This window comes from Eurosta solidaginis, chromosome 4, assembly GCF_040869045.1.
Source record: "Eurosta solidaginis isolate ZX-2024a chromosome 4, ASM4086904v1, whole genome shotgun sequence".
NCBI lineage: Eukaryota > Metazoa > Arthropoda > Insecta > Diptera > Tephritidae > Eurosta > Eurosta solidaginis.
Window position 1 is genome coordinate 75,158,151 of NC_090322.1, and position 22,798 is coordinate 75,180,948.

The following is a 22,798-nucleotide window of genomic DNA, read 5'->3' on the forward strand; positions in this document are numbered from 1 at the left end:
AGGGCTCATATAGTGTATTATATTTCTAAACGTTTAGTAAAATCTACTCCGATCGTAGTAGGATTCAAAGGCAGTTACGTATGATTGACAATACTCTAAAATATGCATGCCGAACTTATCAGACTAATACACCTGAATATTTATTTCATCATGGTGTTTACTTAGGGCGCTGCAATGAGCCATCCAGCTCTGGATCACGATCAAATCTGATTAGAACGATCCGGATCAGAGCTTTGAGAGTTGGAAGCACTCAACTAATGTTTACGCATAATAGGGTTCCTGTTATTTTTACCATTTTGCGTCATGATCTGTGGTACGATATTTGAATATTTTTTGATCAAAGTAAAAAAAATGCTGGATGGAAAAGTATTTGGAACATGGACCGTCTATGCTGCATACTCTATTTTATGTGACAAGTATAACATGTTAAACAAATTGTTATAAGGAGTATTAAATGGATTAAGAACAGAAATTTTTGTCATAACCCATAGACCTTTAACAGTTTCTTTAATTCGAAAAGGAAGATTATAGGGTTTCCTTTTATAATTTGCTTTAATGGCGAAATTTCTTCGATGATTTCTAATCTGCTGACGCGTTTCCCAATTATTGATATTAGAGGAAAATGTTATGTTTGGTTTTACTGGTCTAAATAATTAATTATTATATTAATTTGTTTTCTTCAAGACCAAGTTTGTTATTTTTGTATAAAGCATATTTCACAAGTTATATTATATTAAATTATTATACATAGAAAACGAGTAAATCAGAAAAACAAAAACAAAGTTCATAGACCGTACAGCCGACTATTTCTAAACCAATAACGGTTTATCATCAGCGATCCACACATTTAAGGATTGGCGTTTAGCGCATCAGGCCATCAATGCAATTTGCAAGTTTCTATTTATAACTCGTTTTCTACTGTTTGTTGTTTTTATTCTTTACCACCGTCAATTGAGTGCACCAATCAGGTGCTATTACCTCATTAGACGAGGATTTTTGTTGAAGCCCATATGGTTTTTCTTTAAGCTCTTGCTTTTGTTAGAATTCCAGGGTGCTTTTTCCGTAGACTGAAAGTATTATAATTGTTTTTTTTTCTGATTTACTCAATTTCTATCTATAATAATTTAAGATCGCGGGTTCGAATCGAGCTCAAGGGCTAACAATAATTTTTTATCATTATTATTGTTATGATAAATTTTTTCTTAATTGAAAAAATTTTTAAATTAGAATAGAAGAAAGAAAAATTTTTAGACAACTGCCAAAGCTCGTTGTATAGATCCATTTCGGGAACTGCTAAATTCCTTCATCGGCAACGTTTAGGCGCCGCTGCTATAACCATTCAGCCACCACAGCGGTTTTTTGTTTGTCTTCATTAATCCTACTTCTATTCTGGTTCGTGCCAATTGATATTCACACCACTGCGACATCTGTTGCAGAATAGCTGTGAAAATTGGACTTGTTTGTTGGCAATGCTGCCATAGTGTCATATTTTATTGACACTTGTTTTTCCCCGTGCTCTGGGATGTATTAACAATTTTTGTTGTTATATCGGCCTACTGATTTTAAGATCGCGGGTTCGAATCGAGCTCAAGGCCTAACAATAATTTTTTATCATTATTATTGTTATGATAAATTTTTTCTTAATTGAAAAAATTTTTAAATTAGAATAGAAGGAAGAAAAAATTTTAGACAACTGCCAAAGCTCGTTGTATAGATCCATTTCGGGAACTGCTAAATTCCTTCATCGGCAACGTTTAGGCGCCGCTGCTATAACCATTCAGCCACCACAGCGGTTTTTTGTTTGTCTTCATTAATCCTACTTCTATTCTGGTTCGTGCCAATTGATATTCACACCACTGCGACATCTGTTGCAGAATAGCTGTGAAAATTGGACTTGTTTGTTGGCAATGCTGCCATAGTGTCATATTTTATTGACACTTGTTTTTCCCCGTGCTCTGGGATGTATTAACAATTTTTGTTGTTATATCGGCCTACTGATTTTAAGATCGCGGGTTCGAATCGAGCTCAAGGCCTAACAATAATTTTTTATCATTATTATTGTTATGATACATTTTTTCTTAATTGAAGACAAACAAAAAACCGCTGTGGTGGCTGAATGGTTATAGCAGCGGCGCCTAAACGTTGCCGATGAAGGAATTTAGCAGTTCCCGAAATGGATCTATACAACGAGCTTTGGCAGTTGTCTAAAATTTTTTCTTTCTTCTAGTCTAATTTAAAAATTTTTTCAATTAAGAAAAAATTTATCATAACAATAATAATGATAAAAAATTATTGTTAGGCCTTGAGCTCGATTCGAACCCGCGATCTTAAAATCAGTAGGCCGATATAACAACAAAAATTTATAATAATTTAATATAATATAGCCTTTAAAATATACATTTTACAAAAATAACAAAATTGGTCTTGAAGGCAACAAGTTAATATAATAATTAATTAGATAAAAATTGTAAAGTTTACAAACGGCGATGGTTACTAGGACATGTTTCTGAATTTCACTTCTTCATGAGATAGCTTCTCGGGAGCTGAGTATTGAACTCGAATCTCCAACATTCATACTGCTTAACCGTTTCCCAATTTTCTCAAATCTAATTACTCAAATATCTCTGATTCGGTGCCGGTGAAATAAGCTGATGTTCCTAATATTTGCTCTGAGGATGTTCTATGTCATCTGGAAAATTTAAAACTTGCAGTAAAATGTATAGTGATTAAAAATTAAAGGACTATTAATGATAATTACTTTATATACCAAAATAATTGTTTGGAATTTTTTTCAGATTCCCTTATAAAAATCACAAATAATCCGATTAACTTTGTAAACAGATCTGTTACCTCTTTTGATGGCCATTCAAAAAACTCAACCCAGCAGCAAATTGAAATCACAAGGTAAATTTTATTAAAATAGCATTTAATTCGAGCTCAAGGCCTATAACAATAATTTTTATAATTGGTTTTTTTCTAATTTTTCTACATTTCAAAATTACTCGTTAATTTGGAATAGAGGCTAGACAATTTTTCAGATACCTGCCATAGCTGCGCAGATAGATCCATTTCGAAGGTTACTAAGCTTTCATCAACAGTACGCTTCAGGCACGCTGTGCTAACCATTTAGCTACACAGGGGTGGTTTTTTTTACTGATAAATTGCCACTTCTGTGTCATATGTTGCAAATCACTGATAATGTTGGATTTTTGTTTACAGCCAATTACTTTTTGATATTTCCACGTGCTTTTGGTTTATCTACAATTGTCGAATTTGAGCTCAAGACCTATATCAACAATTTTTATGATAGTTATAGTTTTTTTTCTATAGTTAAAAAATTACTTTGAATTAGAAGATAGAAAATTATTCAGACACCTGCCATAGCTGCGCAGATAGATCTATAGCGAAGGTTGCTAAGACTTCATCATCAGTACGCTTAAGGCACGCTGCGTTATCCATGTAGCTACTAAACGGTTGTTTGTTGGACTGATAAATTGTCACTTCTATTCTTTTCCATAAGAGAGGTTGCAGTTAGCAAAAACTTGGCATTCGACATTCTCCTTTCTAGAAAGGACATTCGTAAAATTCAATTTCATTTAAATTTACTTTTGTATTATCTTTTGTCAGTAAAATAAAATACACTACGATAAAAGCCCTCAAATTGGCGACCCCGGTGAAAGAAAAAATGAGTGCAAAAGGGGAGAGAGATGTTTTTGAGGATGCAGTAAATGCTTTGCACATTGCTGGCGTTCGGCTATGGTTCCAACAGGTAGAAGTGCAATTTATGCCCTCAAATATAACGACTGATGAGACCAAGTTTTATACTCTGGTGGAGGAGATTGATGTATAATGTATAATGTATTTATTTATTACGGCTTTCCTAAGCCTAACTTAAATCTATTTTACATGTTTATAATTGTCTTCTGGGCTATGCAATCTAGAATAGTTACATCTATGTCCTACCTTGGAGTACTATGGATGGGAGACTTCCAGATCATGCGAACAAAGTGTTGTGCTTGTGTAGTATGTAGGCATTTTACGCATGTTAGTAAAGCGCGAAGGCAACATCTGCACGGCGATGCACTGAGTTAATCGAGTGATGCGTTTCAGTATGTGCTTCGGCAACTTTTTTGTATGCGTACAAGAGCTTGGAAGTCTTGGCGCTACATAGCAGTATAGTTTCGCTGCACTTCTATCGATGCTATGGAAGCCCGCCTGTCCAGCACTAAATTGGTAGTGTTATGCAATAATTGTACAATTTTTGTTTAAATTTATTGGAATGACATGATTTAATATCATTCGGTAGTTCATTATAGGATTTAAGACCTTTATAATACAGATTACATTTGTCTGCTTCAGTTTTATAAGCCGGCAGATTAAAATCATTTTTATTACGAGTATTTACAGAGCGCATATCTTTTACATATTTTATATTAGTCCTCAAATACGCTGGCAAAGTTCCTTCTATTATGTTTTTAATAAATTGTATGGTATAATAAAAAAGTTGCTGTCTAATGCTAAGCCAATTAAGAGAGCATAGCATGTCTCTGATAGGTGTCATACCGTTTTTTGAGAATGAATCTCATAGCTCGGTTCTGTTGCTTTTGCAGCTTGTATATCTGACTATCTCGCAAGATGAAAAATATAGTTGGGCAATAAATAAAATGAGATTCGATTATAGATCTGTAGACGATGATTTTATACCTTCTATTTAAATATTGCAGGTTCGTTGTGTAAAATATAACTTTTTCGCTATTTTTCCTACCGTATAATCCACGTGCTCTTTGAAATTCAGCTTATGATCTATTTTTATTCCCAAGTATTTAATGGTGCTGACTTTTTCAATTAGTTCGTTATTTATATTTAAGTTTTGTAGCTCACTGTTTTGAAAATTGCGTCTAGATATAACCATAAATTTCGTTTTATTGATATTCACTTTTAGTCTGTTTACGCATAGCCAACCATATACGCTGGTAAGATCTTCTTGCAGCTTAGCATATATTTCAGTAATATTGTTCCCACTTATCATCAGCAAACAATTTTATTTCACAGTGCTTAATTGAGCTAGTTATATCATTAATATATATATTGAACAGCACAGAGCCTTGCGGTAGACCAACAGGTACCTCCCTTTTATCCGGACGTTCCAATCACTGTTCTTTGGTATCTGTTAACTAGGAAGTCTTGAAACCATTTTAGTTCTATACCAGAAACGCCAATGTAAGAAAGCTTTTTCAGCATTAAGTTTTGGTCAATCGTCTCGGATGCACGTTTTAAATCCAACAAACCCAGCTAGTATGTGTTTTTTCCTGCTTAAGTCAGTTAGCTACAACCAAATTCAAAGCACTTTCACAGGAATGTTTCTTTCGAAAACCAGATTGTCGAGGTATAATAATTACATTATCTTCTAAATATTTTACCAGCTGATTTTTTACCACTGTTTCCAAAATTTTTTCATCACATTGTAACGTGTTTATAGGTCTTATCACCTCAGCTTTGATGGTATTTTTAACTTTTTCTAATGGCACAACTATAGAAGATTTCCATAAACTTGGAACGATACCTTTATCTAAGCTCTCATTAACAAGTTGAGAATAGAAAAAACCTGTATACGTTATGGAGTCTTTAACGACTCCTTCCGACACAAGTTTCTTCCCTCCAATTTTATTTTTAAACTTACTTACTATATCAACTATTTCTGAAGTGGATACTTTCTGAAACTTAAAAACATTAGGGCCATTTTGCTCATCTATAGTACCTTCATTACTAAAAGAAGTAGGAATATTCATGCTAATCTCCAATATACTATCAATGAAATAGTTATTCAAAGACTGTGCTATTTCCTTTTCCTCTGTGTAGAGTTGGTCGTTTAGCCATGCTTATGGAATTTTTCAAGTTTTTCCACATAACCTTACTATCACCAGCACTTTGGTTGATTTTGTTTTCCATGTACTTGGCTTTTTTTATCTTAATTAGCCGTTTATATTGGCGTTTCGCACTATAATATTCACTCCATTCTCCAGTGGATAGGCTGATCTTGTAAATATTTAGCTTACGTTTATTTAAGTTAGCCAGCTCAAAATCATACCACTTGTTCATAGGTTTGACACTGACTTCTTTAGAGTATGTCAGGGTGGTCACTGCGCTTGATAGCGTATTATATGGGAATGTTGCCTTATTTTCGATGCAGTCAGTGTAGTTAAGCTGTCGTAATTCATTAACAAGGCTGTCGCTTGTATAATTTTCCCAGGAAATTATTGTTCGCTTCGTTCTCATCTGAAATAGTTTATGTAATTTGTATTTGAATTTAATCGTTTCATGATCTGAAATCTGAAACTCTTCTAATTTTAAACATGATATAGAGCTACTATCTGTAAATAACAAGTCGACAAATGTATCTGTCTTATCGCCCTTTCGTGTATAAAAATCTATTTTTTGCTCCATAGCAAAGGATCGAAATAAGTCAACTAACTGTTTACTATAAGTTGTGCTCTTGTAAAGGTTTATATTGAAATCGCCCACAAAGATAATATTATCCTGTGTTACGCAGTTATTATTTAAAATGTCGTATAAGTACGTTATAAATTCTGCATCACTCGAGCTCGGTGAGTGATATATCAGAGCTATTTGATATTGGGGGAAAATATTTTTAACTTTTAGTATAATACACCAGATGTTCTTGTTTAATGTTCTGTTGTAACTTATTGAGTATTCAATTGTTTCATGTATATATATTAGCACACCGCCTGTGTGCCTGCTGTGGGAATCGCGCCGTACAAGTTTATATGTTTGTATCTGTAGCTCTTGATTCGTTATTTCTTCAGTCGAACAAGTCTCCGAATGGCTTAAACATGCATGCAGGGCTTAACATGCATCAAACAAGTCTCCGGCTGTCAACAAGTATGATGCCTTAAAAGAACAGTTAATCAAAGAGTTCAGTGAGTGAAAAATCACTCGTAAGGGAGTGATGGGTATCAATATAACAGACGGGGAAAACCCGACAACTTTTCTTCAAGAATTGCGCGATCCCGCAGACGAACATCTTGACGAAACAGCTCTGAAATCTCTGTGGCAAATTTTAGAAACGGTTACAGAAGATTTATAGATAGTTTTGCCGAAAGTGGACAACATTATGGCTGTTAATGAAGAGCCATTAGTAAATGTAGTGAATGATTTGAATGGATTTACTTTTTAGTAGATACTAGCGCCGATATATCTGTTGTCGCCATGGATGTCGCTGGTCCATTTCCTACTAGCAACCGTGGAAAAAATACGTACTGTTGGCTATGGATTATTCCAGCAAATGGCCAGAGATATACTCAATCCCAAATCAGAGAGCGGAAATATTTACAAACAATATCAAAAAAGATTTCCTGTGGTGAGACTTATTTTTGTTGTTAGCTCTGTGATAATATGGCTCATGTTATCTGTGCCGGTTTCTCTCACATAGGTGGTCGGGTTGTTGACCTAATATCCAGCGAAATTGGACTGAATTGGACATGTCATGATTGTTGCTCCGTAGAAAAGGACATACGTGCTTTTATGAGGCAAGCTCAGAGAGAGTTCAACAACATTTTCATTGTGTTTGTGATCTTAACGAAAGATTCAAAATGATGGAAGCTCACTTAAAAAAAAAACTGAACGTGATATCTGAATCCCCAAAACGAAAGAAATGTATGCCTAACACCGATTTCAACTTAGCTTCGAGTCAGGGGCAAAGCTGTCCTCCTAAGGCTGTTCCTTCACTCGTGTTGACCGATACGAACAGGCCTGCCAAAGAGTTAACGAAAAATGTAACTCAGGAATCTCCACAACTCTCTGTCGAGACTTCTAGCGAGACTATCTCTGGCAAAGTTAATGATATACCAACTAATAGTGGTACCTTTGCGGCTGTGTGTTCTACGTCGCCAATGTTGATTTCGCTGGCCTCCCCAATTCTTCCGACACCTCCAACTGTATCTGTAGCACCAACAATAACAGTTACCGATACTGCGGTTGTTGCTAGTGATACAAGTGTATCTGCAACCAATCATACATCATTGATGGGTTCGATAACCAATGCTAGGTTACGCAACGCGTTTGCTGCCAACTGTTCTACAACGGTCCCACCTTCCCAGCTCTCTGGTACGCTATCTGCTGCTCCTTTGCAGGTGACCGCCGTCCCACCTCGTAGTGCCGTATTTGTGTCCCGTTTACACACCTCGCTAACAGAAAATGATAATGCTCATTATGTTTGCTCTAAACTTGGTGTTGCACCCACTAGTAACATCAATGTGTATAAATTTAACTTTAAGTATGAGAGAGACGTCTCATTTAAATTAAATCTTTCAGATGCATATATCGATAAGGTATTTGATCCCTCTTTCTGGCCTGAGCACACTGTGGTTCACTTGTTCACAAGAAAGTCGAGGGCTGAACCTGTCTTATTAAATCCAAAAAACGCTATGACGAACACAGTAATAACAACACAAAAGTAATTGCTGATTTGTCTCGCCTTATAATTCATTACCAAAATGTTTGTGGTTTACGATCAAAACCTGTTCCGTTCTTCGTTAATACTTTCAACTTTTCGGCACAAGTTGTAGCTTGTACGGAGACCTGGTTAAAGCCTGATAATTACAATTCTGAGGTATTTTCAAATAAATATGCTGTTCATCGGGGTGACCGCATCTCTAGAGCGGGAGGTGTCCTTATTGCTGTTGATTCTAACCTCTCATCTGAGTTGATCTTGCTGGACAATATCTCTCATATCGAATTCATAGCTGTTATGCTTTCATTCGGTACCTACAGCGTAATTGTTTGCTGTTCGTACATACCACCTCGTTCGGATATGGATGTTTATGTTAGTCATAGCTCGGCCATCTGCGATTTGCATTCGCTGTTAGGTGATAACGATCGACTTGTTGGTGTTGGTGATTTTAACTTGCCAACAGTTAGTTGGGTTAATATAAGTGATTCTAACTTTTTAACTCCCACTGTTCAACACGATTTTCTCAATTGCCTGTTACACTCATCTCTTCTTCAGATTAACAATGTTCCAAATAGTAGAAATAAAATGCTGGGTTTAGTATTTGTGGATGGCTCGGTGGGTACTGCCCTTACTTAAATTCCACCTTTATCGCTTCCAGTAGACTTGATGTCAATATACCCCGCAGGATTCAAGTACAGTCTCGACCCCATTCTAGATGCTTCTACAAAGCGAATTTCATTATGCTCAATGATCTGTTGGCTCACAATGATTGGTCGGATCTCTATGCCTGTACTGATGTTGATTCGGCAATCTCCATATTTTACAGTACACTTGACGGCTTCTTTGATACCTGTATTCCTACTCGCTACCTGCATTCCTACTCCTACCCTGTGTTCGAAAAAGCCGCCTTGGTTTTCAATGCAACTTATCAGACTTAATAACATCAAATCTAGGCTTTATAAGAGATTCAAGAAATCTGGAACATCTGCAGACCTCTCTAAATATCTAATAGCTCGTTCTAGCTTTCACGGTCTTAATCAGCTTTGTTATAAAGATTACTTAAATTGTTGTAAAGCTAAATTTTTTAAAAATCCAAAAAAGTTTTAAAGTGTCGTAAATTCAAAACGGAAACTTCTGGGTATCCTTCCTCATTTACCTTTGGATGTAAAAAAGCTTGTACTGATGACGACGTTGAAGAACTATTTTCAGAGTTCTTTAAGTCCACCTATTCCTCCAGTAGTTTTCTTACCCCTATCGCTTAGATAGCTCGAATTCCATTATGCATCCTGCTGTTGATAGTAATATTGTTCTTCAGAGTCTTCAATTTTTGAAGCCCAACTTTTCTCCGGATATAGTTCTGTGCTTAAGTACGGCGCTGAAAACATATATGAGCCTATTTTATAATTATTTGGGTAATCTCTGGGATATGCGTCATTCCCGCCACTTTGGAAACAGTGTTTTATTATACCCTTGCATAAAAAGGTAGTAGGTCAAAAGTTGAGAACTACAGGGGTTTTTGCACAGATTGTTACCAGTCAATTTCAATGTCAGTGCTCTTCCCTTTTATCTCCATGCCAACATGGTTTCATTCGTCAAAGGTCAACCACTACAAACTTGCTAGTATTTACCTCTATAGTTATGGATGGATTTTAGCGAACAAGCAAACGGATGACATCAACACTGATTTCAACAAAGCATTCGCTACCGTCAACCATGAGTTACTTATTCACAAGCATGATTGACTGGGCTTTCCAGTTCACCTATTAATGTGGCTGAAAAGCTATCTTTCTAACCGGACCCAAAAAGTCTTGTTCAAGTGCAATCTCTCGGAAGTCAGTTCAAAAGCAATTTTTGATATTCGCATTACGTAGCCTTAATTGGGAATCAAGTCTCCACCTTCTTTCATACAGAAGTAGACTTATTCTTATTAGCTTACCCACTCTGGAAAACCGGAGAATATTACTGGGGGTATTGTTCATCCATAAGCTCATTATTGGAGAAATTGATTCTGCTGACCTTCTCAGCCGATTGTTATTTGCGGTTCCTCCTAGGCTTTCCAGACACTACGTTTCTTTTTATTTACCCTTTTGTCGTCGAAAGTTTGCTAAAAATAATCATCTGTTAATCTGGTGGTCGCACTACAATGACTGTAGTTGTATCAGTCTTGAATGTACTTTTGCCACTATACGTAATGCAATATCCGCCTATCTAACCTAAGAGATACTACTACTACTACTAGCTAATTTATTGTTTAATATGCCGGCATTATTTCTTCTGTAAAAACATGGCACGATATCGTATAAGGATGGATCGTATGGATTGGATACATGGGTTCTTCTACATGAATCATTAAAAAAAAAAAAACAGTACTGTGTTGATTGGAATCTGGTGCATTGCAACAACGTTAAAAGCATGCTCTCTTACGAGATACTGACCGGTATCGTATGCATTCCGGCAGTATAATTTTATGGGTCAGGCATCGAATTGATTGGTATTCGGTGCATTCCAACAACGCAAGTCATGTTACTTTTTTATGCATTATGATGGCATACCACATTACACTACTCGATATTCTGCCGCATTCCCACGACATGCTGATTGGAATCTTGTTGTCTATTGGAATCCAGTGCATTCTGAAATCATGCTGAGCGGAATCTGATGCATTCCGCCAGTATATGATCTTATTATTGCTCTTATTATTATTGCTCTTATCGTATTTAAAGTATAAGTTTTGAGTTGTATATATATATATATCTTTTATATCATGTAGCGACCATTTTACGTTTGTTGTCGATTTTAAATAAATAAATAAATAAAATTTGGTTAAAAGGGATGGTGTACCAATGGAGTTACATCCTGAACAAGGCAGGAATTTGAAATCAGCTGTCTTCCAAGAAATGTGGACACATTAGACAGCTGACTTGAAGTTTGGGATAAATGCCGATCCGGAAAGAAATCCCAGAAAATCCACCGGTGTATTGGAGGAAGAAATGAGAGAAATACACGATCTTGTAAGACAATGGAGCAGGATTATGAGTGACAAGATGAAAGCCAGATACGATAAAGCAATTAATTCGGAAGGCTTTCTGGAAGGAGATTTGGTGCTGTTACACAACCCACAACGAAAGAAATGTTCGTCCCGAAATTTCGATGTAACTGGGAAGGCCCATGCAAAGTTTTAAAACCGATAAACGATGTGGTTTGTCGCATACAAACCACGAAACGCAAAGAAAGTGGTTCATTTGGAAAGGCTGGCAGCGTTTAGATCGGGAAATTTTTCTGATCGGGACGATCAGACTTAGGTGGAGGGAACCCTACCAACTATGAGTGGATACAAATTTGAGTTATCATATATTGACGCTGCCCAAAAAAATTGGATAATATGTTGGATAGTTTTGTTCGGCGGGGCGCCGATATTATCCATGGCAAACTGGGATATTTCGTGTATGTGTGAGCTGTCAGTCTGCAACTGCTGGATACTTTTAGGTGCAAATGACAGCTTTGAACGTCAATATGCAGTGTTGCCAGACTGTCCTTTAAAACATCCAAAAACCATTTCCCTAACACTCAAAATTTCCACAAATTTCTATAGAAATGCTCCAAAAGTTTTATTCACATTTTATGTTCAAAAAATTGCCAACGTTCCATACTTTTTATTAATTTGTTTATACTTTACAAATTTTATATAATTTACATTTAAAAAAAAAATTTAATAAAATAATATAATAAAATGAAACAATATGAAACGGAATGAAATGAAATAAAACTAAATGAACAAAAAATTTTACAAAATGAGCTGCAACAAAATTAAATTAAATGAAGTAATATGATGATGAATGAAAGCAAACGAAACAAGATTCGATGAAATTAAAAGTATAGAAGTTAAATGAAATGAAATGGAATAAAATGGGACGAAATAGAATATAATAAAATATTAAATAAAATAAAATAAAATAAAACAAAGTAAATTAAAATAAAACAAAAATGTATTAAAATATAATAAAATAAAAATAGAGTAAAACAAAATAAAATTTTATAAAATAAAACAAAATATAAAATATTTTAAAATGAAATGGAGTGGTATGAAATTAAAACAAGTAAGGATGGCTAAGTTCGGGTGTAACCGAACATTACATACTCAGCTAAGAACTTTGGAGACAAAATAAGGGAAAATCACCATTTAGCAACATGAACCTATGGTAACCCTGGAATGTGTTTGTAATACATGGGTTTCAAATGGAAGGTATTACTTAAAGAGTATTTTAAAAGGTGTGGGCCATAGTTCTATAGGTGGACGCCATTTCTGGATATCGCCATAAAGGTGGACCAGGGGTGACTCTAGAATGTGTTTGTACGATATGGGTATCAAATGAAAGGTGTTAATGAATATTTTAAAAGGGAGTGGGCCTTAGTTCTATACGTGGACACCTTTTCGGGATATCGCCATAAAGGTGGACCAGGGGTGACTCTAGAATGTGTTTGTACGATATGGGTATCAAATGAAAGGTGTTAATGAGTATTTTAAAAGGGTGAGGGCCTTAGTTCTATGGGTGGGCGCCTTTTCGAGATATCGCTATAAAGGTGGACCAGAGGTGACTCTAGAATGTGTTTGTACGATATGGGTATCAAATGAAAGGTGTTAATGATAATTTAAAACGTAGTAGGCCTTAGTTCTATAGGTGGACGCCTTTTCGAGATATCTCAATAGGGGTGGAGGGTTTTAAAAGGGAGTGGCCGTAAGTTGTATATGTGAAGGCGTTTTCGAGATATCGACCAAAATGTGGATCAGGGTGACCCAGAACATCATCTCTCGGGTACCGCTAATTTATTTATATATGCCATACCACGAACAGTATTCCTGCAAAGATTCCAAGCGCTTTTGATTTCGTCCTGCAGAACTTTTTCATTTTCTTCTACTTAATATGGTAGATGGCACACCCATTTTACAAAGTTTTTTCTAAAGTTATATTTTGCGTCAATAAACCAATCCAATTACCATGTTTCATCTCTTTTCATATTTGGTACAGATTATGGCATTTTTTTCATTTTCCGTAATTTTCGATATCGAAAAAGTGGGCGCGGTCATAGTCGGATTTCGGCTATTTTTTATACCAAGATAAAGTGAGTTCAGATAAGTACGTGAACTAAAAGTAGTAAAGATATATCGATTTTTGCTCAAGTTATCGTGTTAACGGGCGAGCGTAAGGACAGACGCTTGCCTGTGTATAAAAACTGGGCGTTACTTCAACCGCTTTCTCCCATTTTCACGATTGGTAAATTTTTGTTCGACTTATGGCCTTAAAACTATTCTAGACGAATTAAATGAAAAAGGGCGGAAATTTTCTTTTATTTTTGTATTTTGTTGCACCATATCATTACTGGAGTTGAATGTTGACATAATTTACTAATATACTGTAAAGATATTACATTTTGTGTTAAAATTTGACTTAACCTTTTTTTTTTGTAGGTGGGCGTGTTCGTCATCCGATTTTGCTAATTTTTATTTAGCACACATATAGTAGTAGGAGTAACGTGCCTGCCAAATTTCATCATGATATCTTCAACGACTGCCAAATTACAGCTTGCAAAACTTTTAAATTACCTTCTTTTAAAAGTGGGCGGTGCCACGCCCATTGTCCAAAATTTTACTAAGTTTTTATTTTGCATCATAAGGTCAACGCACCTACCAAGTTTTACCGCTTTATCCGTCTTTGGTAATGAATTATCGCACTTTTTCGGTGTTTCGAAATTTTCGATATCGAAAAAGTGGGCGTGGTTGTAGTCCGATTTCGTTCATTTTAAATGGCGATCTGAGATGAGCGCCCAGGAAGTTAAATACCAAATTTCATCACGATAGCTCAAAATTTACTCAAGGTATCGTGCTTACGGACGGACGGACATGGCTAAATGAATTTCTTTTTTCGCCCAGATCATTTTGATATATAGAAGTCTATATCTATCTCGATTAGTTAATGACGTTACGGATTACCGTTATGCGAACAAAGTTAATATACTCTGTGAGCTCTGCTCAGCTGAGTATAATGAAATGAAAAAAAGTGAAAAAAGAAATAAAATGAAATGAAACAAAATAGAATGGAACGAAGTATTATGAAATGAACAAATGTGAAATGGAAAGCAATGAAACGATATGAAATACAATAAAATGAAAAAAATAAAATAAAATGGAATGAGACGAAATAATATGAACCAAAACAAAATAAAGTGGCATGAAATTAAATGAAATGGATATGAAACAAAATGAAATAAAATAAAATAAAATAAAAGAAATTTAAACTAAAACTAAATGAAATGGATCGAATCGAAATGAAATTGAGTGAAATGAATTGAAATAAAACGAAATTATATGAAACGAAATAAAATGGAATGAAATAAAATAGAACTTAATAAAACGACATGGAATGAAACGAAACAAAAAGAAATTTAATCTAAAAAATTTATTTTCTCAAACTTGTATAATTAATACATACATATTGTCTAAGCTTTGGTGATTCGGCGGGCAAATCGGTTTTTTGTTATTATCTTATTTGTTATTTAAGTGGGCTGTATATCATTTTATTTAGAGAGAGGTCGCTATGTATATGTTACTCCTTTTATGTATTTATTGGTGGCGAGCACTGGGGGCTCTAAGGTATTGGCTGCGGGTTGAGCCACCTTATTTTGCTTTGAAAACGCGCGCTTTGGGATAAAAAATTTAAACTATGTCTTTAGAATATTTCACTTAACAGTTGAGAATTACAAGCACACTCAATGGCTACTGAAACAAACGAACGAAAAAGGTTCATAGTTTAAGTCACTTAAACACATATATTAAATGGTGTTAATCTAAGTAAGACCTGTATCCTGGAACATCGCCGGGTCCACATTTTCGTTGCCGGAACCTTTCAGGTCGCACGATAACCTATAACAAAGAAACAATCAATCCAAAAGAATGGCTGCATTATCGCATTATGTACATCGCATGGTTAGGGGTGCAATTTAGTACTGCTGCAATCGAACACAATTTGGAGGCATCAAAAATTATCGCTCCCCTGCGTAAGGTACAATGCAATTGTACTTTACTTTCATAAAACTATGTACTTACAGCGAAATGCCCTATTAATGTTCAAGATGCAGCTGTTGGTTGCAGACCAATATCACCATGCATCTCCAATAGCTCTAAAGTGAACTTGCAAGTTCTTCACCTGAAAACCTTCTAAAATAGAAAATAGTTGTTAGTAATCTAAAAACCAACAAATAAATGTTGCAAAAGTAGTTACCTCTATTTACAATCAAAAAGCGCTATTTCTTCTAAGAAAATGCAGAAATATTTCCAAATCTGCGTAATTGCGTAAAACATTAATTTTTAATGACAGCTGTCTATTTTAAGATTTTTTTTTAAACTGTCATCCACATACTTTTAGGCGCATATGAATATTGGAAAATATCGCATGATTATGTGATGGTGTTAGTATTTTTATTTAGAAAAATGTGAGATGGTGTTGGAATTCGTGGTGGAAATGACAAAAAGCGGTTAGCGTTGGTTGGCATGGAAGTGTGGCGAATATTAGCATGTTCCCTACATCACTATGCCGCCAGTAAAAAAATGCTACACAACAACAGCAAGCCACACACATACATAGAAGGTAAGGAAGAATATTTTACACACATAAGCAGCAGCTAAGAGCGAAGAGAATATTGCACACACATAGAACCAACAGCTAATAGCAAAGAGAATATTTCACACACATGTAGACGACAAGAGAGTGAGAATATGGCCTTACATAAACTACAGATATACAAGTATGTTGCCAAAGCCAATAAGAGGTACGTAAACGATAAATAAATAACGAAATATTCGAGACAGCTGTTCGCGAATCTAAACCCTGCGATATATTGATGAACGAGGCGAACTGAGAGTAAATAAGAAGCGTAGTCTAAGCGATGGTCTTTCCGATTGATTTTAGCATGCTATGAGTAAAGTACGCGAGTAATTTGATTGTGAAGCACTACCACCAAAGTGGTGTTGTCAATAAAGAACATTTCGCTATACTGATATATTATTTATTCGACAGCAACTCGAAGGTGCAGAATAATCAAGGATTCCTAAAATTCGCAACAATATACTACGAAAAAGCGTACAATTATCATAAAAAACTGTTGTTATAAGGCTTGAGCTCGAATTCGAACCAGGAAAGCCTTTATAAATAGGTCGAAAAAAACAAAGACAATTGAGAATAGCATTTATTTAATGAGTTATTGAAATATGTTAATTTTATTCTTAAATATTTTAGGCCAGAATGCAATGATTCAGCTTTCCGCATAAAAACTGTGGAATACAGGCCACCAGTACCCCCGCACCGTAATATAGGCGTACGAACTTGTGTTAGCCTTGTAAGTATACCATGACATTTTGAACTTTTATCCAAACATTTGATTTCGCCTAGCGAATTGCTTTGTGCATTTTCTCCTTAAACGGCAAAGTAGTGGTTTAATAAATGTAACATACGTTACTCCAGCTAGAGATAAAGTTGTATGAGAAAAAACGAGAGAAGTAGAAACTTTAGTAGGCTTCAATTAAAGATTATTTTACCAATATCTACCAAAGACTGTTATTTCAATCCAGATCTGTTTAATCCTCCACCCAACGAAAATACAAGGCGAATTACTGTTACATAAATAGCCTACCAATCCACTCAAGCAACTTAGACACTCTTTATCCGAATGAGAATAGAACTTAATATTTATTTTTTAATTCTTACCCCCTATTCATAAAAACTACAAAAGGTTTATATATAGAGCTTTTTAGAATGTATTTTTATCCATTTTGTGTGACGTTATTTAAAATGCTATTACAGTTTGAACGGGTGAGACTTGAAAAATTTGGTATCTTTGTTTATAAGGACCAACCTAATATACATATGTACATATGACCACTATACATGGCAGAAACACGTAAGATTTTCTTTAATTTGCAATAATCAGTTGAGATTAATGATAAGAATATCTTCTGGGTAGATATCCAAAAAGTTTAATGTATCAATTTTATTTGGAAGCCCGATAAAACGATTTGATTTTATCTATTAATGATCTATTTTTGGAATTGGTCTCATTCTTACCTATTTCTTTCAAAATTTCATAAGTTTTCCCATCGGGTCTAAACTTTAACGAAATTGATTTTGCCAAATAGTAAATAATTTTACAAGGACAAATGAAAAAAAAAACGAAGAAACAAAAAAAAATATAAATTAATGTATCGAAATTTGATTCAAGGTTCTATTCGAGCTCAAGGCCAGAACAATAATTTTTTTCTAATGATAATTATTGTTATTTTTTTAATTTTTCTAAATTTGAAAAATTGTATTTTGTTTTTGGAATAGTAAGTAGAAAATTTTTCAGACAACCTGCCATAGCTGCGCAGATAGATCCATTTCGAAGGGTGCTAAGCCTTCATCATCAGTACGCTTTAGGCATGCTGCGCTAACCATTTAGCTATACAGCGGTGGTTTGTTTGACTGGAAAATTTGCTACTTCTATTCCTTTTTACCAACTATATTTATTCAGTGTTGCGCCATCTGGTGCAAATCACTGATAATGCTGGATTTTTGTTTATTGTCAATTACTTTGTTTGACATTCCCAAGTGCTCATGGTTTATTAACAATTGTTTTTGTTTTTATCGGCCTATTGATAAATGATTCAAGGTTCGATTCGAGCTCAAGGTCAGAACAATAATTTTTTTCTAATGATAATTATTGTTATTTTTTTAATTTTTCTAAATTTGAAAAATTTTATTTGGTTTTGGAATAGTAAGTAGAAAATTTTTCAGACAACCTGCCATAGCTGCGCAGATAGATCCATTTCGAAGGGTGCTAAGCCTTCATCATCAGTACGCTTTAGGCATGCTGCGCTAACCATTTAGCTATACAGCGGTGGTTTGTTTGACTGGCAAATTTGCTACTTCTATTCCTTTTTACCAACTATATTTATTCAGTGTTATGCCATCTGGTGCAAATCACTGACAATGCTGGATTTTTGTTTATTGTCAATTACTTTGTTTGACATTCCCAAGTGCTCATGGTTTATTAACAATTGTTTTTGTTTTTATCGGCCTATTGATAAATGATTCAAGGTTCGATTCGAGCTCAAGGTCAGAACAATAGTTTTTTTCTAATGATAATTATTGTTATTTTTTTAATTTTTCTAAATTTGAAAAATTGTATTTTGTTATTGGAATAGTAAGTAGAAAATTTTTCAGACAATCTGCCTGTCTGAAAAATTTTCTACTTACTATTCCAATAACAAAATACAATTTTTCAAATTTAGAAAAATTAAAAAAATAACAATAATTATCATTAGAAAAAAACTATTGTTCTGACCTTGAGCTCGACAATCTGCCTCTCTGAAAAATTTTCTACTTACTATTCCAAACACAAAATACAATTTTTCAAATTTATACTAGGTTCAAACACACACCAAATTGGCAATTTATACTATTTGGGCAATTTATTACGCAATTTGTCATATAATAAATTGTAATAATAAATTGCCAATTTAAAAAAAATTGCGTAATAAATTGTTTCAAACTGCAAATGCAACATTGTAAAGTGTGTTTATTGAGTATACTTAAACGTCAGTTACGCATGGCTGAACTATATGGTTGGTTCATCTAATCAGCTGATTTTATGTCTTTCATTTCACTGGAGTACGGATTTCAAAAGAAGATGGCAAAATCAAAATGAAACCAAAACATTGAACACATTTTCTTACAACACACAAAAATTTCAAAGTTTTATGTTTTCATTCCATTTCATTCGCTTAATAATGTGCGTGTTCATTTTGACAGTCTGAACAAAGGTATGTTCTGGCTGTAGAGATGAGCCAACCAGCTATCAAATTACTATTGTGTAAGCTAAATCGAGTTGTATGAACAGCACTCAATTCAAATCGAAATTTCCTCAATTTATTTTTCTGTTTGAACATAGTATTAGATTAATTAAAAAAATAACAATAATTATCATTAGAAAAAAATTATTGTTCTGGCCTTGAGCTCGAATCGAACCGTGAATCATTTATCAATAGTCGATAAAAACAAAAACAATTGTTAATAAACCATGAGCAGTTGGGAATGTCAAACAAAGTAATTGACAATAAACAAAAATCCAGCATTATCAGTAATTTGCACCAGATGGCGCAACACTGAATAAATATAGTTGGTAAAAAGGAATAGAAGTAGCAAATTTGCCAGTCAAACAAACCACCGCTGTATAGCTAAATGGTTAGCGCAGCATGCCTTAAGCGTACTGATGATGAAGGCTTGGCACCTTTCGAAATGGATCTATCTGCGCAGCTATGGCAGGTTGTCTGAAAAAATTTCTACTTACTATTCCAAAAACAAAATACAATTTTTCAAATTTAGAAAAATTAAAAAAATAACAATAATTATCATTAGAAAAAAAATTATTGTTCTGGCCTTGAGCTCGAATCGAACCTTGAATCATTTATCAATAGGCCGATAAAAACAAAAACAATTGTTAATAAACCATGAGCACTTGGGAATGTCAAACAAAGTAATTGACAATAAACAAAAATCCAGCATTATCAGTGATTTGCACCAGACGGCGCAACACTGAATAAATATAGTTGGTAAAAAGGAATAGAAGTAGCAAATTTGCCAGTCAAACAAACCACCGCTGTATAGCTAAATGGTTAGCGCAGCATGCCTTAAGCGTACTGATGATGAAGGCTTGGCACCTTTCGAAATGGATCTATCTGCGCAGCTATGGCAGGTTGTCTGAAAAATCTTCTACTTACTATTCCAAAAACAAAATAAAATTTTTCAAATTTAGAAAAATTAAAAAAATAACAATAATTATCATTCGAAAAATAAATTATTGTTCTGGCCTTGAGCTCGAATCGAACCTTGAATCATTTATCAATAGGCCGATAAAAACAAAAACAATTGTTAATAAACCATGAGCACTTGGGAATGTCAAACAAAGTAATTGACAATAAACAAAAATCCAGCATTATCAGTGATTTGCACCAGATGGCGCAACACTGAATAAATATAGTTGGTAAAAAGGAATAGAAGTTGCAAATTTGCCAGTCAAACAAACCACCGCTGTATAGCTAAATGGTTAGCGCAGCATGCCTAAAGCGTACTGATGATGAAGCCTTAGCACCCTTCGAAATGGATCTTTATACGCAGCTATGGCAGGTTGTCTGAAAAATTTTCTACTTACTATTCCAAAAACAAAATACAAATTTTCAAATTTAGAAAAATTAAAAAAATAACAATAATTATCATTAGAAAAATAAATTATTGTTCTGGCCTTGAGCTCGAATCGAACCTTGAATCATTTATCAATAGGCCGATAAAAACAAAAACAATTGTTAATAAACCATGAGCACTTGGGAATGTCAAACAAAGTAATTGACAATAATAAGCATAGTTGGTAAAAAGGAATAGAAGTAGCAAATTTGCCAGTCAAACAAACCACCGCTGTATAGCTAAATGGTTAGCGCAGCATGCCTAAAGCGTACTGATGATGAAGGCTTAGCACCCTTCGAAATGGATCTATCTGCGCAGCTATGGCAGGTTGTCTGAAAAATTTTCTACTTACTATTCCAAAAACAAAATACAATTTTTCAAATTTAGAAAAATAAAAAAAATTAAAAAAATAACAATAATTATCATTAGAAAAAAAATTATTGTTCTGGCCTTGAGCTCGAATCGAACCTTGAATTATTTATCAATAGGCCGATAAAAACAAAAACAATTGTTAATACACCATGAGCACTTGGGAATGTCAAACAAAGTAATTAACAATAAACAAAAATCCAGCATTATCAGTGATTTGCAGCAGATGGCGCAACACTGAATAAATATAGTTGGTAAAAAGGAATAGAAGTAGCAAATTTGCCAGTCAAACAAACCACCGCTGTATAGCTAAATGGTTAGCGCAGCATGCCTAAAGCGTACTGATGATGAAGGCTTAGCACCCTTCGAAATTGATCTATCTGCGCAGCTATGGCAGGATGTCTGAAAAATTTTCTACTTACTATTCCAAAAACAAAATACAATTTTTCAAATTTAGAAAAATTAAAAAAATAACAATAATTATCATTAGAAAAAAATTATTGTTCTGGCCTTGAGCTCGAATCGAACCTTGAATCATTTATCAATAGGCCGATAAACACAAAAACAATTGTTAATAAACCATGAGCACTTGGGAATGTCAAACAAAGTAATTAACAATAAACAAAAATCCAGCATTATCAGTGATTTGCAGCAGATGGCGCAACACTGAATAAATATAGTTGGTAAAAAGGAATAGAAGTAGCAAATTTGCCATCAAACAAACCACTGCTGTATAGCTAAATGGTTAGCGCAGCATGCCCAAAGCGTACTGATGATGAAGGCTTAGCACCCTTCGAAATGGATCTATCTGCGCAGCTATGGCAGGTTGTCTGAAAAATTTTCTACTTACTATTCCAAAAACAAAATACAATTTTTCAAATTTAGAAAAATTAAAAAAATAACAATAATTTTCATTAGAAAAAAATTATTGTTCTGGCCTTGAGCTCGAATCGAACCTTGAATCATTTATCAATAGGCCGATAAAAACAAAAGCAATTGTATCGAAATTTATTATTGAAAGTGGTTCGGTTTTCGGTTCAGATCAAATATTTGTGGACGAGTTCGGTTCGGATAATAGTTCAGTTATTAACAGAAAACAACAGTTATTCTGTTCAAAACCTATTCGGTTTAAATCCGGCCAGTAGTGGAATTCACTAACTTATAACGATGCGATTTGTCGAGATTTTTATTAACGATTTTGTCGCTTGCCTTTTCGATTGTACTATTTATTCACTAACTTAGTTTTAACAACTGGAAATAAATGACATTTAAATTTCGTTTTAATAGTAGAAAGGTGGCAGCACAGCTTAACGAAACCTAAAAAATGCGAAAAGCACAAAAGGAATACCAAAAATAAATACATTCCGTATACAAACTGCTTTTAAAAGTCATTATTGTGCAAGTTTTTATATATTTTTTTCTTTTTTTTCTATGTTGATATCGCAGTTATTCTTGTACCCCTTAATTGTCCATCAAGTTGAGAAATAATATCATGATCCGGGGTTGTCGGTACAGCTTTCGAAACTCCGTTGCATTCAAGTGGAAAAGGTTATCTGCTTCTCTAAGAATGTGTCTGTCCCTGGCGATGGACTTAGTAATTCTTCATCTTGTGATAAAACGTACGCCAAGTACTGAAATGTCATTTGATTTATAAAGCAGCTTTTCGTGTTTGAAAGTATTTAATTAAAGT

General features: G+C 34.4%; 1 protein-coding gene across 7 annotated transcripts in view; it reads left to right on the plus strand.

Annotated features, from left to right (window-relative positions):
• Positions 1 to 22,798, plus strand: part of dtn (transmembrane protein 132C dtn) — a 597,671-nt gene that overhangs the window by 412,514 nt on the left and 162,359 nt on the right. For 5 of the 7 annotated variants that reach the window (XM_067782100.1, XM_067782098.1, XM_067782099.1 and 2 more), the window contains exons 13-14: positions 2,796 to 2,904; positions 16,762 to 16,861. The exons of 1 other annotated variant lie outside the window; for it this stretch is intronic. In XM_067782100.1, the coding sequence (XP_067638201.1) occupies positions 2,796 to 2,904; positions 16,762 to 16,861 (209 nt within the window). The remainder of the gene's footprint in view (positions 1 to 2,795; positions 2,905 to 16,761; positions 16,862 to 22,798) is intronic. One more of the 7 variants, XM_067782105.1, reaches the window with a different exon arrangement.